At 39.9% G+C, this 19,799-nt stretch overlaps 1 protein-coding gene across 1 annotated transcript; it reads right to left on the bottom strand.

Annotated features, from left to right (window-relative positions):
• Nucleotides 1-380: 380 nt before the first annotated feature.
• tti1 (TELO2 interacting protein 1) lies at nucleotides 381-19,737 on the bottom strand. Its single transcript, XM_054793912.1, has 14 exons — nucleotides 19,618-19,737; nucleotides 18,575-19,314; nucleotides 15,941-16,278; nucleotides 15,587-15,869; nucleotides 15,099-15,270; nucleotides 14,724-15,019; nucleotides 13,027-13,407; nucleotides 11,039-11,198; nucleotides 10,187-10,354; nucleotides 9,959-10,110; nucleotides 9,573-9,713; nucleotides 6,393-6,597; nucleotides 912-999; nucleotides 381-845 (listed from the first exon to the last, which is right to left on the bottom strand). The coding sequence occupies exons 2-14, from the start codon at nucleotides 19,298-19,300 to the stop codon at nucleotides 650-652; spliced, it is 3,306 nt and encodes a 1,101-aa protein (XP_054649887.1). The 5' UTR covers nucleotides 19,301-19,314; nucleotides 19,618-19,737; the 3' UTR covers nucleotides 381-649.
• Between the last annotated feature and the right edge of the window lie 62 nt (nucleotides 19,738-19,799).

The raw sequence follows: 19,799 nt of genomic DNA, 5'->3' as shown, positions 1-19,799 counted from the left end.
TTTTTGGAGTAATTTAAAAACTAAAAGAGTAATTTTTAAAAACTATATTCTCATTTGCTTTCAAAATAATCAAAAGCATCAAAATCATAGTAGTTATCAATTATTGACTTAGTCAAAGCATTAATATTCCACTTTGCAGCCCATTTTTGGAAAATATTGCGTATTTAGTTTCTCCCCATTGAAATTAGGAAAAATAACAAAATAAAATAATATATAACATAAAATATAAATACAAAAATAATACTATGGTTGTTGAAAATATTTGATGTCGTGAAAGTGGAAAACAAATACATATTCCATTTGTATTACGCTTCAGAGGGGTCGTTTTGGGATCTAAGGGTAAAACAGGTAACTTCATTTCTAAGAGGCTTCAATTAGCTTCAATTCGGAAGGTAACTTGTTTATTGTAACTTGTTTATTGACCATGGAATGGCAATTTCCCTTCTCTTTCACATGGTGTTTCATTGTATGCCAGGTATTTACAAATAATACAGCCATAATTGGACTCATAACACATGATAACGTTGCGAGATATTGTCGTGTCTTCACACTGGAGTCTTCAGAAGTACATACGACATCTAGCACCTTCTTAATTGATATGTCCGCCAGCCAGGAGTCATTTAGACAGACGACACGCCGTCACAATCAATCATTGTGGTTGGTCAAACTCCTCTCTGAGCAGTTTGAGGACGTTGTCCGAGTACTCGTCTCTAGGTCGGCCCATCCCGCTCAGCTGCACGGGCTGCAGGTCGGGGTGTGCTGGGATGTAGGAGGATGGGCAGTGCAGCTCATTTAAAGTGAACCAGAAGGCATCTGGGTCCACTTGGATCAAGTGGTGGAAAACACTAAGCAGGAGAGAAACATTAGCAGATATAGCTCCCAAGTTAAGATTTGGTGATGTTGTGTTTTACCTCAAGCATGCCTGTTGTAGCCTGATGGGTTGTCTGCAGCTAAGGTAGGGCAGACACGCTTCAGTAACAAGGTCGAAGTCTGCTTCAGCTAGAAAACAAACATACAATGGGAAGAAACAGCAGTGAACACAACAAAACAAGTATCTATATTTCAATGGGCCTCTATTATGCAAAAGTGGCTTTTTAATGATGTTCTAACAGTAATATGTGGCTCTAGAGCAGAGGTGTCCAAAGTGCAGCCTGCGGGCCATTTGTATCCAATAGCTGTTTTTTAAAAAAAATTTTATTGGCACTTCACAATTATTGTTAATGGCTGTTTTTTTATTTTTAAAAATATACTTTAACAGGAAAACCAAAAAAAAAAACAACAGTAAAAAAGGAAAAATCAGCAGTAAAGAATAAAGTCAAAATATTAAGAGAAAAATATTGTAATATAACACGAAAAAGTTGTAATTTTACGAGAATAATGTCGTAATAATTTGAGTAGGGGTGGGGTAGTGGTTAGCATGTTGGCCACACAGTCAGGAGATCAGGAAGATTTGGGTTCAAATAGCCTTTGGGACCAGTCCAGTCAGGGTGTACCCCGCCTTTTGCCTGAAGTCAGCTGGGATAGGCTCCAGCGACCCAAGTGAGGATAAGCGGCATAGAAAATGGATGCATAATATGACGAAAATTAAAGTCATTTTAGTGGCAATATGTTGAAATAGTAACAATTTTTTTTTAATATTAAAAAATATTAATACTTTTTAAAAAAATATTTATTATTTTTTTTAATAAAAGTCAGAATATTATGAGAAAAACAAAACAAATAAATAAAATTGTGACTTTTGAAAAATTTGGTTGCAGAAAAAGTAATCAGTTATGACTTACGAGAATAAAGTGTAAGAGAATTAAGAAAAAAAAGTCGTATTGTAACTGCAGAAAAAAAGTCAATTTTACAAGTATAAACTTGTAATATTATGAGGAAAAATAATGTCTTAAAATATTAAAGTAAAATTTTGTTTTAAAAAGTCATAATATTATGAGAAACAAAACAACATAAACTTGTAATTTTGGAAAAAGGGCCGCACGGTGGTCTAGTGGTTAGCACGCTGGCCAACACAGTAACAGCTTGGAGATCGGGAAGAACTGGGTTTGATTCTCCCCTGGGCATTTCTGTGTGGAGTTTGCATGTTCTCCCCGTGTGCGCGTGGGTTTTCTCTGGGTACTCCGGCTTTCTCCCACATTCCAAAAACATGCAGGTTAGGTTAATTAGTGACTCTAAATTGTCCATAGGTATGAATGATTGTTTGGCTATATGTGCCCTGCAATTGGCTGGCGACCAGTCCAGGGTGTACCCCGCCTGTCGCCCGAAGTCAGCTGGGATAGGCTGCAGCATGCCCCCGCGACCCTAATGAGGAGAAGCAGTATAGAAAATGGATGGATGGATTTTGGAAAAATTAGTTTGGGGAAATAAGTCATAATATTGTAATATTATGGGAGTAAAGTCAAAATATTATGGGAATAAAGTCATATTATGAAAGAACATTTATCCTCTTTGCCATCATTGGCAAGGAGACGATAACCGGAGCACCGGAAATGGAACCGATAATGAGAAAGATCAAGATGTATTACTTATGCTGCGTGCCCACAAACGATCACACATACAACACGTATTAATGGTAATGGTTTACTTTGTTTCGAGCATGCTGAACAAAGTTACAATGTAGGACAAGTCTGAAAAGGAGTAGGAAGAAGCAGAGCTTATTTAATCCTATCTCTTCATTTGACTAATTCCAGCAGTACCTATAAAACACCACTAGCTGATGGTATCGCTCTGCAAACACCTTCTGGGTGAGTAATTTTACTTTATTTTTCTTTCATTTAACAGAAGTTAACTTGTCTTTGCACTTATATGACAGTTAGGAATGCCAAAAGGTGACTTAAAACAGTGCCTAGAATAAGGTAATAAAGGTTTTATGAATGAATTCATTCACTTTATACTGGCCAGTAGTCAAGTACCAATTATTAATGATGCTTAAGCCTCGGTTTGTCACAACTGGTCGCACGAGCTTCTATGGCCGGTCTACGTGCAAAAAAACGGAAGAAATGCACGGAGGGTGCAAGTGTGACTTGCTGATTTTCCAGCCATAGACTGGCCGCAGACCGGCTGCAGAGGTTCTTTGTAATGTCAGACAAACTCCACAGGTGCTTACGTTTTTTTCAGGTTGCAAGACAAACTTACGCACTTTGTACGTCTTTGTGCATCGTTCGTACGCCCAACTTGTGTCTTTCGTACGTTTTTCTGGTGTCAGGTTTGGACAAGAATGTCTTTTTATTTCGTACATCACACTTTTGGGCTCCTATGTGTGTTGTGTACTCCACATACATAATTTGTGCGGACAAAGCACTTTCAGATATTTTGTACGTCCTCCATGCGTGTGGAGATCTTACTCCTTAGTCACCACAGCTACGTTCTCCATAAAGAAAAAAAAAAAAAAAACAGCGCCAAAAATCGCTCGCCCAAAAAATCGTATGTCCGGTTGTGACTTAGGCTTTATGCTTTTCAGTAATGTGAATCGCAATTCCTTCCACTCCAACTATAAAAAGTACAAGAAATAAGAGCAGAGTTTCTGAGAATTGGTATTTTTAAACCCTTAACTTGCAGCAGGCTGCTTCTGCTCGCCTTTCCTATTTTTCAAGAACAGGTAGGTTGGTGTGGAAAAGGCCTTCATGTCTCCCTCCCTTTCATGTACACCTTGCCTCACCCTAACTGGACTTCTTCGTCTTCTCTCCATCCCCTTTTATGTTGCCTTTCATCCCATTTTCTTCATTTTGACACCCACCACCACCACCACTCTTCCCTCCCCCTCCAATCCTCACATCCCCGACAGACATTTAGCCATTCCCTTAGCGGCCCAAACATTCTTCCTTTCAAGCCTCATTTCAAAACATGTCTATTTCCCCCCCCTCTCCAGGTTGCTGCGTGTCAAGAATAAAAGAAGCGGTGCACATATCAGAGTTCAATGGGATTATTCAGCTACCACTTTTATTCCTTTTCTTCCCTTCTATCTGCTGCCACTGCACTCATAACCACCTCCTTTGTGGGAATCAGCGTGCTCGGAATGCAGCGCCAGGAGTGGAGAAGCTATACGCTAAATGGAGAAAAGGTGAAATTGAAGCAGAAAGACGGCCGCACATGGGGCCCAAAATATTTTATTTGCCTCCGTCCGTGTCGGCGTCCGAGGCGCTGTCTGTGACCGAAGCTGGCTAATTGGCTTGCTGCAGGCATCCCACAGGCGAGCGCGAGCCGAATCGGTATTCACTTGAGCGACTGTTTCTCTCCTCTCTTGCTCATTCACAAGCTCGCTAAGAGGATAGATAGTAGGAATGGCCAGTTTTTACTAAATGAACACTCAAATGTTATTGTTATTGTTATTGTTATTGTTGTTATTGTTTCAATTAAAATATTCTGAACTCCTGTTTTCATACAGTGTTGTATTCTACAGATCAATTACACCAAGAAACGTTGTACCACAGCTGATGTGTAATATACAGTATGGATGTAGCGCAACTTCCCATAGCTGACATCATTTTGTACTTCTTTAGGCAGCAAGCTAGTTGAGGCTGAATCAACAGCACCTCTGCTGGTTGCAGCCAAGTAGTGCACTGACATATTGCTTCAATTTGCTTTAAGACACAATTCATCTATGATCGATTCTAGATGATTGACGGAATACCTTCATCAGCAATGGGGTAAAATAACCATTGATTAATCCATTTTAAACACGATTTTTAAATGCAATATTCTGAACTCCCAATTCCCTGCCGATTGTGGCTGTCTGCAAGGCTGTAGCTCAAGTTGCCATGGCTGATGTCATTTTGGACTTCTATCGACAGCAAACTGGTTAAGACTCAGTTAACAGCGCCTCTGCTGATTGCAGACAGGTAGTGCACTCCAATACTGCCTCAAATGCTTCAAGACACGATTAATCGACAATCAATTCCAGACAACTGATGGAATTCCCTAATGAACTGCGGGGTAAAGTAACAATCGAATAATCAATTTTAAATACTATTTTTTAAATGTGATGTTTCATGATGAGGGTAAATAAGCAGAAAGATCAGCAAGTGAAGATTGTGAGGCATAAGAAACACTATAGTCCAGATAATGATGTTGGGGGAAAAAAATCATAAATAATGGGTATTTGTAACTGTAACATCTGAACATGCAGTATATGTATTTCAGTTAAGAGCTGTCTGTCATGGTTAGGTAATGCAATGCGGGTGTTAGCGTTCAAACATACTATATCCCGCCCTCTGCTGCTACCATATTTTCCAGACTTTGTCACACTGGATGATCAATCTCATTTATTTACAAATTTCACAAAATTCACGATCAACAACAGACATTTAATCTGAATAAGAATAAGTAAAGAAATATGTAACAGATTACATCAATTTCAGTAATGCATAATAAATAATAATACATAAGAATAATACATAATAAGTTAATAAATCCAGTCCTGTGTGTTTTTAACGCTCCCCCTAGAAGTCGCAGGATCAGCAAAACTGAAAATATGCTATTTATCGATCTCTGAGACTGTGTGTATATATATATGTGCGTGCACACTTCAGGCATGTGCTTGTGTCCCACAAGCACATGTCAGCAATGAGGGACTGACAGCCATTAACGCCACTCCCCCTTTTTGGCCCAAATGCCAAATCTCATTCATTTAACACGAAATTGTGTAGAATAGACATTTGCACAATCGGTTCTCTGAAACATATGTTAGCCGGAGGTGTTGTACTTTTGGGGTGAAAAATTTGTAATTTGGAGCCATGAAGGGATAGCACCTTTAACACCACATTACATACAAAAATAAGTTTTTTTTCCTCCAAAAAACACATACTTAAAAAACATGTGTTTGTTTTCTGCTGAGATGTATAGACATTCTTAGAAATCAAGTATATTCTGAAACAAATGGGTGTTAAAATGCCCACGACTGCGAATATGGCTGAGACAAATTCTTGTACTAGTCTGCCCCCTGGTGGCCTTGCTGTATGTCGTTAAAAGATATTAGAAAAGTACTAAAAGTATTCATACCTTGGCCTAATTTTGAGTTAAAATGAATTAATTTGTACATACATGACTACAAAACGCATACACATCATTTATTTTAAATGAAAGCTACTTTCCCTTCTGTGTTTATTTCCAAAAACGCTGGTTTGTTATGTTATTTTATCATTCAGTTTAAAACATCTGAATAGTTATCAACAAGGTCCACACTGAATAGATAATACTAAGTAAATGTGAGCTCTAACTCATTTCTTTATCTTTGTGTTTTAACACAGTATTTATCAACCAAAAAAGTAAGTTCTTCAAATTACTTTTTAAAGTCATTGTACTTAACATGCAGTAAAGTTAGTACAATATGGATAAATATTAAGGTAAAGTTACGTACTTATACTATGTCTCTGTGTGCGGTTCTGTTCACTTACCCAGGTCCAAGCTCTGGCACAGGGACCCAAGTCCCTCCAATACTGCCAGCTGCAGTTTGTAGGCCAGAGTGTGAGTGTAGACGGGTCCGGCCTTGGCACTGATGGAAGCCTGCTGTGCAAGCGAGGAGCTCAGCTTTGGCAAAACCTCCTTGGAGACTCTCCTTCTCAGGAAGTCACCACATGTACCACCCAACGTACACAGCACCTGCAAGAGACAATGGGTGGCAAGTCTGAGCTCCACTAACTGTCATTCTAGTTCCCTCTCCCAATGAGTTGTTTCACTGTTTATTTCTTTAGCTTTAGAAACAATCTATCGCATATGGGTTGGGAAAATGAATTAATTAATCAATTGCATGTATGCGTGCTGAAACTCTATCGTAACGGTACCGGTGCTGTTAATACACAATTCTTGAATGTAGGATTAACTATCAAGTACTGTTGTAACAGTACTCTATCATCGCCGCAATTGTGTATCAATTATCAATTTCTCTCTGGTTGGGGCAGCATTTAAGCAACGGCACAGTTTCAAAAGCACTGATTTGGCACCAGTATTGGATAGTATGTAAACGATACCCAACCCTAATCAATTGTTACTCTTCAAATATAATTTAACTTAAAATAAAATAAAACTTCATGGTAGTTCTGAACTCCTGTTACCAAGCCAGTGTGCTGCATTAATCAGAATAATGGTTATGGTTCAATTTATTTAAAAAATGCATACAGTTTACACTGAGTGCTTCGTATTTCAATTCACAATTCTACATGTCCGAAAAGGAGTAGGAAGAAGCAGAGCTTATTTAATCCTACTCCCTCATCCTTATTACAGCACTATTATCATTAGTATTTTTTTCACAAAAAACAAACAAAACAAACAAAAAAGTTCTTCCTTTTTCCCCTGTTGATGTCCAGATCCACTTCCAACCGTCTTTGGTGTTGCATTGTCATTGAATGTAGATACATGGTCTCCTAATTCTTGTACTTCTTGTTGAGCAGGCCCTTGCAACGTAGATACCAAAAGTCAAATGTTATTGAATGTAATGCTTCTAACTGCATGGCTCTTTCTTTGTGGGTTGTATCCTCCATTTTCCTTGTTGTCATGGTAATATGTTCTTTAAATATGTATCCAGATTGTTGACCTCTTTGACAACAAGCACTCTTGCTTCTATTGGTCCTCCATTTAGCTTGATGTACATTTTGCTGTTGGTGCTCCAAGTGCTTTGTATCTTTCCCTGCTTCCTCAAGTCTCGTACTTTCTTGACTATGTCAGGTGTGGTGTTGTTTCTGCCATATTGTGGGATGCAAATATTAATTGTGCTGATATCTAAATCCACCTGCTTTAATTGTAGGAAGTTGGTAATCTGTTGAGGGAACATCCATTCCAATCAGGTTCTCCTCTGTTTTATACTGCCCTATCGTTTCACCTGGGTGTAATTTGTAGTCCTGTGAGGATCACATCGTTCATGCATTCTGATCCATCTCATCAATTACATTTTTCATTTGCTCTGTGATATTTTCCTTTGCTTCTTTCTCTTCCTCAAGAGTGGTGTGCAAGGTAGCATTAACATCCAATAGTGCCTTGACATCATCCTGTGGAACGTTGATATCATTGCATAATGCTCTATTTTCTTATATAGGGTTTTTAACCTCCTTGAGAGCAGCGAGTAAGGCAGCATTATCTTCCAATAATGCCTTGATTTTATCTTGTAGAACCTTGACATCCTTACATAATGCTCTATTTTCTTCTGTAGGGTTTTAGCTTCCGAAGAGCAGTGCACAAGGCAGCATTGTCTTCAAATAATGCCTTGATATCATCCTGCAGAACCTTGATATCACTGCATAACGCTCTATTTTCTTCCATACAGATCTTTACCCTCCTTAAGAGCAGTACACAAGGCAGCATTTTCATCCTGCACCTCTTCGATTTCCTCTCTTCATGCCTTGTTATCCTTGCTCAGTACTCTATTTTCCTCCATAAGGTTTCTGACATCATTATGGACCTCCAAGATCATGTCGATGAGGCTGTCGTTCTCCGTTTGTACACGTTTAATCTGTGATTGCAGATTCTTAATTTCTTGCTTTGTTTGTAAAAAATCATGCAGACATCTTGCAGACACCTAAATTCTCTCTTGCTGCAGTACGTATAATATCGATAATATCACATTATTGCTGTGGAAAATATTTTCTAAGAGGGGGAGTGGGGAATGTGGGGGAGGTGGGAGAAACCTCATACATCTTTTTCTCAAGGTTGTGAAAAAATACAACATTTTTGCACTTGATAATTTTTTCTAAATTTGAATCTGATTTTTCATTCGAGGCGTCATCCTCCTTTGGCAGCCAGACTGACCCTATTTCTGATTTTGAATCCCGATTTCCAGAGCCAGTATCATTTTGCTTTGTGTTTGGCATTGTTGCTTTGAACTTGAGCTGTTCGCCAGTTAAGCTTGACTTGCTAGCAGCTATCAGTGCTTGTAACTAGTTTATTTCAACGAATCTGTACCTCTCGCCCATTCGAGTTAAAATTGAGGGAGTCATCCAGCAGTTCTGATCTTGCATTCGTGAAGTGTAGTCAGGAAAGCACCAACATAGTTCAAATTTCTAGTATCTTCAGCAGAGCCTCTTGCTATGAATGTCTTTTCCATGTGTTGCCATAGGGCAGATGTAGCTCCACTTCCATCATGCTGTAGAACGCCAACTAATAAATTAGTTCAGACTGAATCAACAGTCCAAAAATATGCATGTTAGGTTAATAGTAGTAATAGTAGTAAGTGTAAAAACAAGTTAACCCAAATATTAAGACGTAAACTAGGGATGTGAAAATTAATGCTCAATTTATCAATTGACTGTTACTTTTTAAATATCATTTTTAACTCCATGGGAGAGGCTGCCTTTGAATGTTCTGAATTCCTTTTTCCATGCCATTATGGTACTTAACTGGTACAGAACAGCAAAACTGCTGCCCGGAGGAATCATAGCCTGCTAGCTAACGTCATTTTGTTCAACAGCACAACACTGGTTGCTGCCAAATAATGCACTTCATTTTGCCCCAATGGCTTCAAAGAGTGATTAGTTAATCAATTCCACACAAACATGTCAATTAATTGATTGTTATTATTATTATTATGCCCCTTTCTAGTAAAAACAATAAAACACTCAAAGTGGGCAAGATGATTTTTGACGTACCCTAAATGCTCTGAGGACAGCTAGTGGGTCATCAGCTGTCAATCTCTGCAGGAGGGCGGGCCAGCATCGATGGGCCATGGGCAATAACTCATCTTCCTCCTCACTCAGTACACAAATACAAAGCTCCAGTACATCCAGCACCTGGGGGGCAAAAAACCCACAAACCTACTGTATACTGTATATTAAAAAAACAATTAAACATGCTTTGCATATTTTATTAAAGTAGATATATATTGAGATATAAAATACTGTAACCATAAAATAATGGCTTAATGTTTAACTTTTAAAAAGGTTGCCATGAGCTATTTTAGGAGTCCATATAATAATGATGGACCAGACAGGACATCTCTCATGTTGTGTTAGTGCTTTCTGTTTCAAGTCAGTACCTTGAGTCGTAGCCGGAGATTTGAGTCTGACAGCAGATGAATGCAGCGCTCCATAACATCTTTGGTGATGCTGAGGTGCATAGGAAGATCCACTTTGACATGTGGACCATCAGTGTCATTGTCCTCCTCTGTCTCGGTAGGGGGAGGAACCTCTGAAAACAACTCCGTTGGTCAGTTCATAAGTCTGGTGGAGTTAGTCGCATATTTCCAGTTACAGAATATACACACCAATGTCATCAACGTCATCTTGCTCGATTCCAATGCCCTCCGCCAGGTCTTTCTGTTTGCGGTAGTCCAGCAGAAACTGGCGGATATTGAAAACTTCCTGGTCGGTGGAGGTCTGCTTGGATCTGTCAGACTCTTTGGTCCTGCTGGAACTGGGGGGAAACCACCTTGCTGAAAGTAAAGCACACAAGAAAATATATTACATTTGATAAAAAAAAAAAAAACAGTGTATTTTGTTTAGATTCTATAAACAGAAAGCTTTTAAATAAATATTTAAAATACTAATGGATTGTTTAAAATGAGAAAACATTTATTTAACTTGTCCATTAATCAATTAAATAGTGAAACACAAGCTGAAATAATCATTTCAGGCCTACTTTATTTAATGACAAATGCCAATTTATTTTTTGAATAACCTTTTCATTGTAATAACTTCTTTAATGGCCTTTTCTTAATGATGCTGCAACACAAAAGCATCATGAAATGTAACACGAAAAAAAATTAATGTCAGTCACCAACAGGCGGTGGTGGGCAAGACCAATGCTCTGATTTGTTGAACTGCAATCACAATTATTACAGTATATCTTAATTATTTGAATTAAGAAATGTGCTATATCTGTTGTACTAACTATCCTGACTAAAATGCTCAATAAACATTGTTTCTTTTGTTTATTTTAGAGCAAGCACAATTGGTATTCAAACCATGATGCGTGAAATACTTGAGCATAAGGTGGTAGTGGAATAGAATGGATACTATTATACTGTAGCTACAAAAGGGGAACTATAAAATTCCTTCCATTTTCACTCTACTTTTGTGTCTAGGCATCCTTTTAGTAAAAGCTTGACTTCACTTACCAAGTGCCTTCATGAGGGCGTGCAGTACAGAGCAGAAGAGAGCGGAGGTGTGGTCGTAGCTGAGGTCGAGAGCCGTCAGCACATCCTGAACGATGTCTCGTACCAGAGGCAGCAAAGTGCAGTCGCAGTGAGTCAACATCACCGTTAACACACGTGGCGCCTGGACAACAAGACAAAGATATGATGAAAGACCTATTTTCGTCAGAAAGTATACTGTGACTGCCTCATAAGTGTGTGTTCAGTGAACTGTGAAACTTTGACAGTGGTTTTATATGGCCTGTGTAGCTTTCTTTTCTAGGGTATCTTGCTTTCAACTGCCTGTGCAGGCTACGTTTGTGGAACACATTGTTTTCAACTGCCAGTGTGGCTTGGTTACAGTGGAACATCGGTTAGCATCTGCTCCTGTGCGTGTTTTTTGGTTAATTTACAATGTACAATGTGCTGCACGTCTGGTTGTGTTATTAATACACTGCGTGAGTCCATCTGTATTCTGTTTTTTGTTTTGAATCAGAAAACATCCTTCCTTGTTAGCGTCTTATTAGCTAGCTAACAAAATGGCAACCGGAACCGGAAGCTTTATAGTGTAATTATAGTTTTACATGCATAAAACAATTCTAAATGCATATAAATGACGAATGAAAGGCATACATGAACATTTTAGGTTACTTTTACCTTCACTGAATGACTGACTTCATTCCCTGCTCCGAAAGACATGATGCAGCAGTGAGATCAACCACCACCACCAAGTCTACACTAGCCCAGAGTTGTCGGTAGTTGCTTTAGTGAAAAAGAGTATCTATAGTTGTCTGATTACTCACTAAATATAGTAGACCACCATGAATAAATGAAGGTATGGGAAACACTGAGGTTTATGCATGTTCTATGTACCTGCGTGCACGCATGTAAAAAATCCGAACTATCCCCTACACTCAAAAGATACCTTGGAAATATACAATTACCAATACTAGTTTAAAATGAAAAAAACAATTTTACATTTTCCCATAATGCATTGCGTCTGAGCAAAGCATTTAATTGGAGGACAAATGGCATAGAAAATGGATGGACGGCGCGGCAATGCTGCCTCTGTCCACCAGAGGAAGCCAGAGGAGCTCAGAGTCCATCAGACGAAGGCTGACATCATTGCAGCGCCCCGGAAGACACCATTAATGCTTTGCTTGGAAGCAATGCGTTATGGTATAACTTTAAAATACAGTCATCCCTCGTTTAACGCGGGGGCTAGGTTCCAAAAAATACCAGTGTTAAGTGAAATTCGTGTAGTAGTAGTTGATTTTTTTTTCCATTTTTTATATATGTTTTATTGTTCAATATATATTTTTTCGTTTACAGGATATGTTTTGTCATTTGCAGGAAATTTTTTTCATTTATATGTTTTTTTCAGTTACAGTGCATGTTTTTTCATTTACAGGATATGTTTTTTCGTTTATTATATACCTGTATGTTTTAAGGCTGTAAAACCCCTCACCACTTAACCACTTACTTTATACACTTTTCTCAAGCATGACAAAATATATATGTAGCGCATATAGGGCCTTAAAAGCGCAGATCACGCCTTGGTCCATGGGCTGAATCAGCGATGTAGTATTATATACTGTATATTAAAAACTTGTTCAGGCTTATTCCCCTTCCTCGATGATGGCTTTAAATTTTCTGATGTTTGCCTTTGCCATGGTATCTGCAGAGGCCGCCTCTCCGTGGTCTTGCTGCGGACAGTTCAAGCCCTTTTTGCATCCTTGTTCAAATTTATTGCTGCATGTGATTCTTTAAACCGTAAGCACATGGCCCTGAACATGTGTGCGTGCATATGCAAAAATCCTTCAAGAGAATCACTATCCCAAGTTTTTAAATTTTCCAGAATTGTGTAGCCCTACTAAATACTTTTGTCATATTTGCAATCGACAATAGGCCTTTAATGTTACTCCCCTTTCTCCTAAAATGTTGCCTCCCAACATGCAAAATTTTACATTTACCTGCGGATGCTGGCTAAGCCTCTGCAGGTTGAGGGAGATGTCATTAAGCAGGTAGTCAGAGTTGTCATTAATCATCTCCTTCAGAGACGAGTAGTTGCAGGCCTTACTGATATCCCACATGGACTCCAGTGCTGCTTGGCTGATGAGTAGCGTCTCCTCCCCAGCTTTCTCAAGCACAGAGTACAGTGATGTCATAAGCAGGGGACGGAAGTCGCCCCCCAAGGCCTGAGCGAAGCATGCCACTCCCTCCAGTTGGATGCACAGCTGCCAGATGTTACTGTTGAGCTGGTGGATGGTCGACGCAGACAAGGAGGAAGGTGCCACTTGGAGAGGGTCGGCATGAGTGTTGGTTATGGAAAGGAGGCTGGGCGGGCTTAGTAGCTACAGATAAACAAGACACCTGTATTTAATGATGCTGTACACAGTGGTCTGAAAAGGTGTTTTCTAGTTTTATATTAGTCAGTGACAATGCAACTGAATGCAACATGCAGTTTATAAATGCAACTTTTTATTATTAAGGGAGAAACAAAATTCAAACCTACATGGCCTTGTGTGAAAAAGTGATTGCCCCCCGTTAAAACATAATAAATTGATATCTATCAGTCTAGAAAAGGTTATCAACCCATTTATAAAGCTTTGGGACTCCAGCAAATCACAGTGACAGCCATTATCCACAAATGGTGAAAACATTTACACCAATAACTGGTTGGGCCCCCCTTAACATCAACGACTGCAATCAAGTGTTTGCGATAACTTGCAATGAGTCTCTTACAGCGCTGTGGAGGAATTTTGACTCATCTTTGCAGAATTGTTGTCATTCAGGCAAATGGAGGGTTTTCAAGCATGAAGTGCCTTTTTAAGGTCATGCCACAGCATCTCAATAGTATTCAGGTCAGGACTTTGACAAGGCCACTCCAAAGTCTTCATTTTGTTTTTCTTCAGCCATTCAGAGGTGGATTTGCTGGTGTGTTTTGGATCATTGTCCTGCTGAAGAACCCAAGATGGGGTTTCAGTGGTTTGCGTCTTGGAACTCTGCCATGCAGGCCGTTTTGCCCAGTGTCTTTCTTATGGTGGAGTCATGAACACTGACCTTAACTGAGGCAAGTGAGGCCTGCAGGATGTTGTTGTGGGGTCTTTTGTGATCGCTTGTATAAGTCGTCGCTGCGCCCTTGGGGTAATTTTGGTTGGCCGGCCACTCCTGGGAAGGTCCACCACTGTTCCATGTTTTCACCACTTGTGGATAATGGCTTTCACTGTACTTTGCTGGAGTCCCAAAGCTTTAGAAATGGGTTTCTAACCTTTTCCAGTAATGCTTTAATGGGGGTGCAATCACTTTTTCACACAGGGCCATATATATTTGGATTTTTTTCCTCCCTTAATAATAAAAACTTTCATTTAAAAACTGCATTTTTAGTTGTGTTGTCATTGACTCATTTAAATTTGTTTGATGATCATGAACATGACTAAGTGCCAGGTGGCAACAGGTGTGGCTCGTCACTCCGCCAGGAAAACAGAAAATGATTGTGACAATACGCTTATGGACACTGTATATGTATAATTACCTACAATTTAGTGGTCAGATAGGTTTTGTGGCTCTAAGAGGGTTTAAATTTGGTGGAAATTTGGTGGAGGCCCAAATGGTTCTTTTGATGCTCAAGGTTGCCTACCCCTGGTCTAAATGATGTGTGCATCTTCACCTGCTGTTCCTGTCGATCCCTGTCGCTCTCCTCACTGACGGTGATCAGATGCCAGTTGTTCAGGGTCATGTATTCCTCCATGACCAGCATCACAGCAGCTCTAAGGTCTTCCTGGGAAGCAGAGGGTTTTCCAAAGGGTCTTCCAACTTCACCCTTTACATCGACAGCAACAGCAATGCCAGCAGCACCTCTGATGATCTCACTGAGAACCATTGCGGCCTGCTTCCTGTACACAGAGGACTTGCGGTACAGATCCAAAAAATGGTCTGTCAGCATATAAATGTTGCCGTAGTAACCTAGAGTTAGGAAGGAGGAAAACGACTTCATGGACCTGGATGTTGACAACAGTCTATGTGACTTAATAAGCCCTCCTACCTAATGCCCGACAGATCTCTGTGAGCACGGAGAAGATCTTCTCATCAGTGAAGAAGAGGAAATGTTTCCTCCGCACGTGAGTGGAGTGCTGAGAACCAGAGCTTGTTTCTATTATGGTATTGTGGCCACGTTCTTCTACAATACGAACATCACTGACATCCAGCTCCAGCACCTGAACACACACACAATTTTTTTGTTGTGTAAGTTGAACTTAACATGCCAGGGGTGTAACAGTATATGCATTTGTAATTGGATTTTTTAGTACGGAACATTCGCATTCCCAAATGAAACACATTAAGTGAGGGACAGGAATTATAACTGCCGCGCAATAAAGCCACATGTCTAAACAAACAAAATCAGTACAGGTAATGCATGTTTTATGCTGGTGACAGTTTGACCCTGGAACAGATTATTTCTGTTGTCATGATTTGGTATGAAAAAAAATGCATTCTAAGTGAAAAATAATTGCAACTGGACAATGGTATTACCTGCATCAGAGCTTTAGAAATCCTTTCGAGATGCACGGCTGAGTTCAGGACCACAGACACCAGTGGTCCTAGCAGTTTTAAATAACCCAGGAAGACATTAAGGACAAACAGCTTCTTCTGGTCATCACAAGTCCGCATCAGTCTTGGCAGTGATGTGGACAAAGAGTGGAGGTTCTCCGATAGGACGTCAGTGAAGGTCTGACAATTGTTTTTACTTTGTATATCTTTGGCATTCAAAGATGTCTGATTTTTCTGTGAAGCCTTTCTCAGAGCAACCTCGCACCTAAATGAGATAAGACGAGAAGATCAGCTAATAAAATTTCTTTGAGCTTTTTATCTCCAATCAGAACAAACCTCTCTCTGACTCTTGGCTCATCATCATTAACAGCTCCCACCAGCGCCTCTAGCAGCAGCCCGACACAATCGCCCAAAGACCGGCTACACCTGTCCAGCAGGTGGTCGGCCAACTCCACCACCTCCAGACGGACCCTCCAGTGTTGATGCGCCACCGTGCTTGCGATGATTTTCTTCAGGAGCATGCACAGCTTCCCCGAGGTGCTCTTTACCCAGTCCTGCGTGCGATGAACCATCAGCTGCTCGAGTCTGCCCAGTTCCACCAAAGGGGACTTCTGAGGCTCGATGGACTGAAGTTGAGCGTCGTCCATGACAAGGCCAACGATCCTGGACCAAACCTCAGTTGAAAAATAGTGAGAAAGGTGATGAATCCTGTTTTAAAGTACAATATAGCAATAACTCTATATGTACAGTGGTGTGAAGAAGTGTTTGCCCCCTTCTTATTTTTTTTGCATGTTTGTCACACTTAAATGTTTTAGATCAGCAAACAAATTAAATATTAGTCAAAGACAACACAACTGAACATAAAATGCAGTTTTTAAATGAAACTTTTTATTATTAAGGCAGGAAAAAAATCCAAACGTACATGGGCCCGTGTGAAAAGGTGATTGCCCCCTAAACCTAATAACTGGTTGGGAGCACTGTGGAGGAATTTTGGCCCACTCATCTTTCGAGAATTATTGTAATTCAGCCACATTGAAGGGTTTTCCAGCATGAACCGACTTTTTAAGGTCATGTCGCAGCATATCAATAGGATTCAGGTCAGAACTTTGACTAGGCCACTCCAAAGTCTTCATTTTGTTTTTCTTCAGCCATTCAGAGGTGGACTTGCTAGTGTGTTTTGGATCAGAAACCAAGTTTGTTTCAGCTTGAGGTCACAAACAGATGGCCGGAAATTTTTGGTAGACTTGGCAGACAGCAGAACTCGTGGTTCCATTTATCACAGCAAGTTTTCCAGGTCCTTAAGCAGCAAAACAGCCACAGGCCATCACACTACCACCACCATATTTCAACTTTGCGCAGTGTATTTCTTATGATGGGGTCATGAACAGACCTTAACTGAGGCAAGTGAGTACTGAAGTTCTTTGGTTGTTGTTGTGGGGTCTTATGTGACCTCTTGAACGAGTCGTCGCTGCACTGTTGGGGTCATTTTGGTAGGCAGACCACTCCTTGGAAGGTTCATCACTGTTCCATGTTTTCGCCCTTTGTGGATAATAATAATTAAAAATAGCTTTATAACCTTTTCCAAACTGATAGATCTCAGTTAATCTCAGTTATGTTCTAACAGTGGGGGCAATCACTTTTTCCACACAAGGCCATGTAGGTTCTGATTTTTTTTCGCCTTTTATAATAAAAAACTGTCATTTTGAAAATGCATTTTGTGTTCAGTTGTGTTGTCATAGAATAATATTTATATTTTTTGATGATCTGAAACATTTAAGTGTGACAAACATGTCCGTTGTGCATCCACAGTAAAAATTTAATATCAATGACCTCAGGTTGAACCAATTGTTTAAAAAAATGAATTCATTTTAAAAATGAATTTTAAGAAAATCAAAACCCCAAAAAATCTGCTTATCTAAAAATAAAAATATGCATTCAACCATCCATTTTTCATTCCGCTTGTCCTCATTAGGGTCGCGGGGGTATGCTGGAGCCTATCTGAGCTGACTTCAGGTGAGAGGTGGGGTACACCCTGGACTGGTCGCCAGCCAGTCACAGGACACACATAGACAAACAACCATTCACACTCACATTCATACCTATGGACAATTTAAGAGTCTACAATTAAACTAATATGTATGTTTTTGAAGTGGGAGGAAGCAGGAGTACCCGCAGAAAACCCACGCATGCACGGGGAGAACATGCATACGTCACAGAGTTGCCCAAACAAAGATTCAAACCCACATCTTAAATAAAAATATATGAATGATAATTAATTTTCCCTATTGTGAATAAAAGGACATCTAGGTTGTTTTTTTTAAAATCTGCACACGCATCAGTTGTGCGCAATTAAAAGCATTTACCTCTAAAGTTTTGTGAATTTTTTCTTGTGTATTTGCTTGAAAAAAAAAACAAAACCAAAACAGATAAAATAGGCGTAGGTGGGGTAGTGAGCTTTACAAAATGATTTACAACTGTCATGTCTGCTGTCTTCTAAAAATGATAAATAAATGTAGTCATAAATACTTACAACAAGCATATTGTCAAAAATGTAAGACAACCCTGAACATAATGACACTTTCTCAAGAACCATTTTTGGAAAAATGTTATTGCAATAAAAAAAAAAAAATTATATTTCCTAGTTGCTGGACAGTTGTCAGATGACTGCTTCATTCATCACCATTATCTTAAAATTAGCATCTTAATTCCTCCGTGTTTGTCTGCTAACAATGTTTGAGACACTTTTTGCAAGCCGGTCACTGCATCGCTCCAGACTACTGGTGTGAGTGACAGGAAGAAAAGCTCTGACTCGTTTGGTGAGAAGTTGTTTGGCGCCACTTGCTAGTTTGCATGTATACAGTAAATCTGTACTCCTTGACTATAAGACTATTTGTCTTTTTCAGACTGTTTTCTGGGGGAAAATACCATCTTATTCACACAACATATTACAAAAAAAATAAATTATAATACCTTGATAGCCCTACCAATGACTGCATGCCCTTGTCTCACATCTCCTGTAATGATCCTGGCAACGGCCATTGTGATTCCAGGTAAAAATGACGCCATGCTACTGCCTAAAGCGTCAGTCTCCTCTGAGCATGGCACTACATGATCCTGACGGCAATCACACTCAAGAGTCAAAGCCTGAAGGCCTTTTAAGGCTGCTGTCTGAACATCTCGGGACTTCTCCTTCTCTGCTAACGCCAGTAGCAGTGAAATGGCAGCACCCAACCCCGGCAGCATCGCGGTTTCAAAGAGTTTAAAGACGATATCGCCATAAGCGGCATGAATCAAGGCTTCCAGGCATCCCAGCACCGTTAACTTCAGCTCTTCTGCAATATCTGCAGGTTTTCCAGGATCGGCTGGGGAACACAGGCAGAGACAAACCTCTGAGAAAAGCTCACGGAGTGTCTCCCAGGTCTGAACGCAAGTGTTCTGCAGCACGTGTCTCATGGTTTCAACCACAGCTTGCACCAGTTTGTCCTTCTTGGGCCCGGGTACTTTGAGTACGAAGCGAAGCGGGAAGAGAACGTACTCTTGGAGCTGCTGCAAAGTCGCATCGTCAACGTCTTTTAACTGGCTGCTCAAGGTCTCAACATTTTTGACAGTTGGCTGGCGGGTCAGCAGGACACAAGCCGGGCGCAGGTAGGCGAAAGCAATCTTTGGATCGCTTATTTGAGGCATGGTTGGAGACATCACAGCTAGGGTGACTGCAATACAAATGGCAAAATTATCCCGAGAAAATATGATCAGTAGCCATGATGATGATAAGGTTGAGTAACACGAGTTTTGTAAACAATATGTTTTTATAACTGGACGATTTCATACTACCTTTATTTACAGAAGGTTGAATTTGTTGCATGTAAATTATAATACACGCCGAACAGCTTACTTTCACCAATGTGTGGCTATGCTATAGTATCCTGCTTTAGGAATCATACAATGTTGACATTTAAGCATTTTGGTCAAATTAAATCCTGTGTTAAGTAGAATAAGTAGGACTGAAAACATACCTTCACATTTGTAAATTCAGGGAAGTCAAAAGTCACAAAAAAAATGCTAGCGAACAGAAAAGTAAACACTGCCTCGCTTGTACTGCACAGCCGCGATGACGCTTAAGACGTCACTACTCGGCGACAATTACGTATTTTATATTGGACGAGTATGGGAGTAAGGGGAGCGGAATAGCCGTTTG

This window comes from Dunckerocampus dactyliophorus, chromosome 1 (assembly GCF_027744805.1).
Source record: "Dunckerocampus dactyliophorus isolate RoL2022-P2 chromosome 1, RoL_Ddac_1.1, whole genome shotgun sequence".
In the NCBI taxonomy this organism is placed as follows: domain Eukaryota; kingdom Metazoa; phylum Chordata; class Actinopteri; order Syngnathiformes; family Syngnathidae; genus Dunckerocampus; species Dunckerocampus dactyliophorus.
The sequence above is the reverse complement of the archived record's forward strand: the minus strand, read 5'-3'. Positions and strand labels throughout refer to the sequence as shown.

Bases quoted from the DNA above. Each gene is read 5' to 3' on its own strand.
- tti1 (XM_054793912.1), bottom strand. From the start codon at position 19,300: ATGTCTCCAACCATGCCTCAAATAAGCGATCCAAAGATTGCTTTCGCC. The intron at 9,714-9,958 runs GTACTGACTTGA...TTTGCCCCCCAG, and splicing joins ATCTCCGGCTACGACTCAAG to GTGCTGGATGTACTGGAGCT. The intron at 6,598-9,572 runs GTACGTCAAAAA...TGTCTCTTGCAG, and splicing joins CTGTCCTCAGAGCATTTAGG to GTGCTGTGTACGTTGGGTGG.